At 34.8% G+C, this 5949-nt stretch overlaps 1 protein-coding gene across 1 annotated transcript; it reads right to left on the bottom strand.

The window, feature by feature from the left end:
- Positions 1 to 4626: 4626 nt before the first annotated feature.
- On the bottom strand, positions 4627 to 5688 carry LOC138309667 (5-hydroxytryptamine receptor 7-like). The gene has a single exon (XM_069250882.1). It carries the CDS (start codon positions 5686 to 5688, stop codon positions 4627 to 4629), a length of 1062 nt encoding a protein of 353 aa, XP_069106983.1.
- Between the last annotated feature and the right edge of the window lie 261 nt (positions 5689 to 5949).

Below are 5949 nucleotides of genomic sequence, written 5' to 3'. Positions count from 1 at the left end.
TACATTTGATACACGGTCAGTATCTTACAGTAGGCCAAGGACGTATCGTTGAATAGGCCTGTTAGTTTTATTTTGGTGTCGACACGGAAAGACCAGATGACTCCTGCCTCCTTGACATTAAAACAAATCATTTAACATTCCATTTACCGCCTCCAAAAAACGTCCTATTGTAGGCCTATTGCTACCCACAATGCACTCGATCGCAGTATTAAAAGATATTATATAACTTTTCATCGATAATTTGATCCAGATATAGCTGTCTTTGACAGTTATATTTAGAATTATGAATATGTGGAAGGAACGTGTGTACAAGGTAAAAACTACCTATCTCAACTGCTATTCCGGGACCGTGAAATGTAATATTGGTCACCTCAGTCGTAGCACAGGGGCACGCAAATTATTCATCATGTAAAATAATTGCTATGTACATGTACGTCATCTTCACATGATTGAAAATTGCGAAAAATGAATTATATATTATGTAAATAATCATAATCACCCATGGTAAAAATTGTGTAAGCCAAATTTCATTTTGTGTGTGGGGATGTTGTTTATGTATTGATGGGATTACATGATGTGAACCCTAATTGTTTGAGTTATGTTCTTTGGCCGATTAACATTGACTTGTCCTAACAAGTCCATGACACAACTTTAGTTTGGTAAAAGGCTTCAAATACTTTTTTTCGTCGTTCATTCAACCGAATTAAAGCGAACGGAGAGGATATCACTAATATCGTTACCTGGGTGGAAATCCCGTGATGTGATCGTGATCAAATCTAGTTGATATTTGTATCTCGTTTAATAACATTATGTATCGTAGCAGACCTATAATCGACAACTGAAACCAACCATTTTGTCGCCTGTATAATAATAACGTAAAACAACACGTCGGATTATTATAAACCGATACCTCTGTTTATTTTGCTCCATATGACCTATATTAAGACTGGACACGAAGGATCGGACATGATTAGTTTATAAAAAAAGCAAATCTGTCATATTTTGAAAAAGGATATGATGAGGAATACTTTTTATTGCTCTTTCGTATTGTTAATACGTCTATCTTTATGTAATTAAAAAAAATCGATTTTTCTTCAGATCATTTTTTCAGAAAAAAAAGAAAATATGACCATTTTGATGCATTTTTCACTTTTTGAAATCAATTCTTTATCACCGACTGAAGGAATGGAGAGGATATTGGCATATATTCTTTATTTGTTAAGGGAAGTTACAGGGAGAAAGTTTAATTTACTTAGGAATCCTTAATTTAGTAATATTAAGTATCTTTAAAGGGACTAAATCGCTAAAAATCATGTAATAAAAGATAAAAAGAATTATAGGACTAAAATTAATTGTAAAAGTTGTGTACTTTGTGTTAATAATAATATTTAAAAGTTTGTATACCAATTTTGTTCAAAATGGAGAAAAACCGAAAATAGATAGGAACGACCTAGTCACTATTTCATATTATTATCTTTCGGCGAGAGTAAACAACCCCTATGTGCATGCGCGACACGTGAACATTCCAAACATTGCATCCGATCGAAGAAAATCTCATCTGTCTAATGGACATATCTGCTATCGACTGAAAACACAAATTTATCGACGACAGGTTCCTGATTACTGAGTTAATCTAATAAACGTTGAAACGTATGCAAAAAATTGTGAAGAGTTTCTAAGTGTAAATAATCCTATACTGTACAGGTTTTTGTAGCCTTAAAGAAGGGTTTTCATTATATTATATGGTTTTATACTTGCTTCTACCATTATTTTATTTTCATTTGTCATGATATTATGTACTATTCCGCTAAACCTGTCAATATTATTAGGCTTTAAAAAATGGCCTAATATATAGACCTTATAATAAGAAAAAATGGGGAAAAACTAATAATATAAGCATGTTTAGCGGACTAAGTAAGTACGTGTATTTCTTTTATGATTATATCAATATTTGACATTCCGTATACATTGTATATCCTTAGTTATAATGTCTAATGGGCATTCCCTATATATCTCTAGTTATAGTCTTTATCCGTCTAATGGACATTCCTTATATAGCCCTAGCTATAATATGTATCCGTCTAATGGAAATCCCCTATATATCCTTAGTTATAGTGTCTATCCGTCTAATGGACATTCCCTATATATATACCTAGTTGTAGTCTCTATCCGTCTAATGGACATTCCCCTTTATGTCACTAGTTATATAACTTTTTTTACATCTGATTTACTTAAAAAATCAGCCTAACTATATATCTAAATTTCATGTGTACTTTTATGTATTCAAAGCAAAAATATACCTTACATATACATTATAGACCTATGTATATGTTTGCTTAATAATGTACATGTACACCCGTATTCATGTATAATATATACATAATTAACGGGTGAAAATACCTCTCACTTCTTGTCATATTTCCATCAAATACTCTAAAGCTTCATAGAACTATGCTGTTTTACTTGGCAATGTAGATACAGGTGCGTAGGAAGCGGGTGTGGGAGGTGGGGGTCGGGGTTGGAGGGGGTCAAGGGGGGGGGGCAATTGCCTCCCCGTTTTCCCAGGACGAGGGCAAACGTTTCTTGTTGCCCCCCCCCCCCCATTTTCGCCGACTGAAATGTTCTAAAATTGCAGATTTGAAAGAAAAAAGGGTCCTCCTGCACATTTTCGTGAACTAGACTAAAAATGTCAATCAGGGGATTCTACGTACTATTTTAAAAAATGTCTCTTAAAAGATTCATCTGTTTATATGACTTAGCAAGACAATTAATGCATAATTATTTTGTGTTAAACAACAATGTACCGATGGTGTGAAGCCAGTATGTTCAGATCGAGTTGCATAGATATGACGGCATTCACAATGACAAATTCTTAATGCAGGTAACTTTAAATACAAAAAAGAGTATCATGTTAAGAACGCTTTAAAATCATTAAAGTATATCGTAAAACTCATCAAAGTCATTCTAAATCGTAATATTTTTACGCGGGGGAGACCCTCGGACCTCCGGCACCCAAATCTCGCGCCTTCAGGCGCTCCCACATTCATCAAAATGCATCGTAAAATTCTAAATCGTAATGTATTTCCCGAGGGAGACCCCCGGACCCCTCAAACACCAAATTCTCGCGTCTTCGGCGCTCGCAAATCCATCAAAATGCATAATTAAACTCATCTTAGCCATTCTAAATCGTAATATTTTTTCTCGTAGGAGATTGTCGCCCTTCCCCCCTCCAACACCAAAATATCGCACCTTCGGCGCTTGCATGGCAATTTGCGTTTTCATTAGTTCGTGTCCGTTTATCGACGCCACTCTCTATAAATGTGTACAAGAATTCTACTTAACGATATATGAATAAAGTTTATCAAGTATATATGGTTGTGTGTTGAATTAAAGAATCAATCTCCTCCTGTGGGTGCGGGGCAAGGAGGAAAGGGGTTCCAAATATTGAGGAACTTTGCCCCCCCCCCTCTTTCTACGCCACTGAGATACGCTGTAAATGTATCGGCTATTACGCTTAATCAGGCCAATGTAACCGATAAAATATAAGTTGCCTCTTAGTAGTGTTATTACATCTATATGCATTAGCCGGGTGAGATTTTCAGCGACCCCTATTCCGAACTCAAAGATTCACTCGGTTATTTCCGTTGTAAACAGTCAATGCCGACAGATACAATTTCTTGTTGTGTTTGGCGATATTTTAACGTTGATAAACATTGCCAATAGTTCAAATTAAATGTTGTAATTTTGAAGACTTTCTAATTTCAGGTATAAGAACGTTTGTAGGAAGTCAAAAACCCTAAGAAATCTATGTAAATCTAATATTTTAGTAACTTTAAGCAAAAAGAAGGAAAAAAACTTAACTTAGTGAAATTTGAATTTTTATTGGCTTTCTGTGATCAGGGTTTGCCTAAAAGTAAAACGTAAAAATATTAACGAAATTCTTCAGGTTAGCAAAAGGAAAGGCATAAATATCACATAATTGTTCATGCCATACTTCATTTTTTTTATGATTTCATATAACATAATCAAACAAATCGAGGAATCTATGCAATTATAATTATCTCATAACTCCCTTGATGTAGTGTTATGAAAAACATACTTTATGACGTCATTCTGGCCGACGTAATGACGTCACAACGAAAATACAAATCACAGCATCAATGAGCTATTTCACAATGTCCATTTCGTACTCACGTGCTTCTATGTTATTCGCAACGCTTTCTGTAGTTATGATTTTAAAATGATGAATATCACAACGATGGAGTATTCAATACAAGATTTAATTTTCTTATTTCTTCAAGCGCTGGAGAGCAAAAACAAATTTTGGGGAGGAGTTTCATAATATATCATATGAATTAACACAAATTTAAGATTTCTTTATAACATAACTACATCAACATAATAATATATTTCGAAGAATCTCAACAACAAAATGAATTTCAAACATCCAGTGGAGGCAGCCATTTTGTCACGAGGTTCTGGAATTCTGACGTCACGACATTGATGACACGATGAGTTCCCAACCAATGAAAATCGCTCAAAGTTATAATACACTAGCGCCATATACAAAATTATTCCATGGATGAGGTTATTGTATATCAGGGTTCGTCGTCTTAACCACAGTAATCAGCATTTAAATAACGCTCTACATTTCAAAATTCCTTTTTGCATTGTAACTCTTATATCAGGGGTTCTGAAGCAATATATAAAAGGATTAATGAGAGAATTTACAGTCGACAAAATCAACAACACATGCTTTGTCGTTCTACTTGTTGTTTCCAATAGTTGTAAACCTTGCATCAGGGATCCTAAGTTCAATGGTGTCACACAAATAAAAAAGTTAATGATAATAAGAATTGTTGTCAATGTGCTTTTAGATATCTTTCTATTCATTTGGCTTTCTTGTCCCCTGTTCCTCTGTTGGTTGATCTGACATCGATTTTCAGGGTTGTGTTCTCTTGAAAGATGTATTCGGTCATTAGCCACCCATTTTGCAGTCGTATCAATATTGTAAGTGGGTCCGACTTGCGTTCGGAATTTACGTTCGTGTCTTTGTAGAATTACTATCATTATTATACAGCATATTAGAATTATACACTCAATGAAAATCGCTATACCACCGAATGCAGTACTAAAATAGTTAAAATTGCCGCAGAAAATATTTTCAAGTTTGCAAGTAACTATGTGATTCTTAGGAAATCCAAGAATAAAAAAGTTCAAAGACAATGATGAAGATATGAATAAAAACATGCTACTCAGCATCCAGAAATATCTCCTTACATATTTCGTTGTGTATCTCCAAGACGGTCTAGCAAGCAAAAATGTTCGATCAATGCATATTACACATACCTGTCCTAATGAGTTGAAGTAGATTAGCCCAAAAATGTACATCCGGAAAAAGCAAGACGTATGACTTATTCTGCTGTTTGGATTCACAAATGTAATTAAAATTGGAAAGACAGATAATCCAACCAGGAAATCTGTTAATCCTAAGATAAGGAGATGTACATTACGGAATTCGGGATTTCGAAGTTTTGTAAATATTACAGCAATGATTGCCGGGATATTAACCAACACTGTGGCCCCTCCAGCCACTATTTCGCCGACCTGGATCCACATCGGGGCAATATCTGTGTCGTAATCTGTGTAGTCACTGACATTCGATGGAATGTAGCAAGAATTCGCCATCTGTTGACAGAATAATAAGCAGAAATGTAAATATTGTCTAGAATGGAATGAAACGTAAACCAGGTTACCGCTTTTGTATATTGTAAATCATTTCCTCGTTGGCATAATTTTCCATTTTTGTGTCTTACTGATTTTGCCAATTTTAAGTCACCAGAGAGGAAGTCTTAAGTGACATTCTAATTTTTTCTGTCCATCGTCGTGAGGCGTCCGGCTTGTTTTGTGTGTCAGTAAACAGTTGTCAAATTTGAACTATCTAATAAT

Source organism: Argopecten irradians, chromosome 15 (assembly GCF_041381155.1).
Source record: "Argopecten irradians isolate NY chromosome 15, Ai_NY, whole genome shotgun sequence".
NCBI classification, from domain to species: Eukaryota; Metazoa; Mollusca; class Bivalvia; order Pectinida; family Pectinidae; genus Argopecten; species Argopecten irradians.
Note: the sequence above shows the minus strand (reverse complement) of the source record. Positions and strands in the feature narration are given on the sequence as shown.

Coding starts and splice junctions, on each gene's coding strand:
- LOC138309667 (XM_069250882.1), bottom strand. CDS start 5,688: ATGGCGAATTCTTGCTACATTCCATCGAATGTCAGTGACTACACAGAT.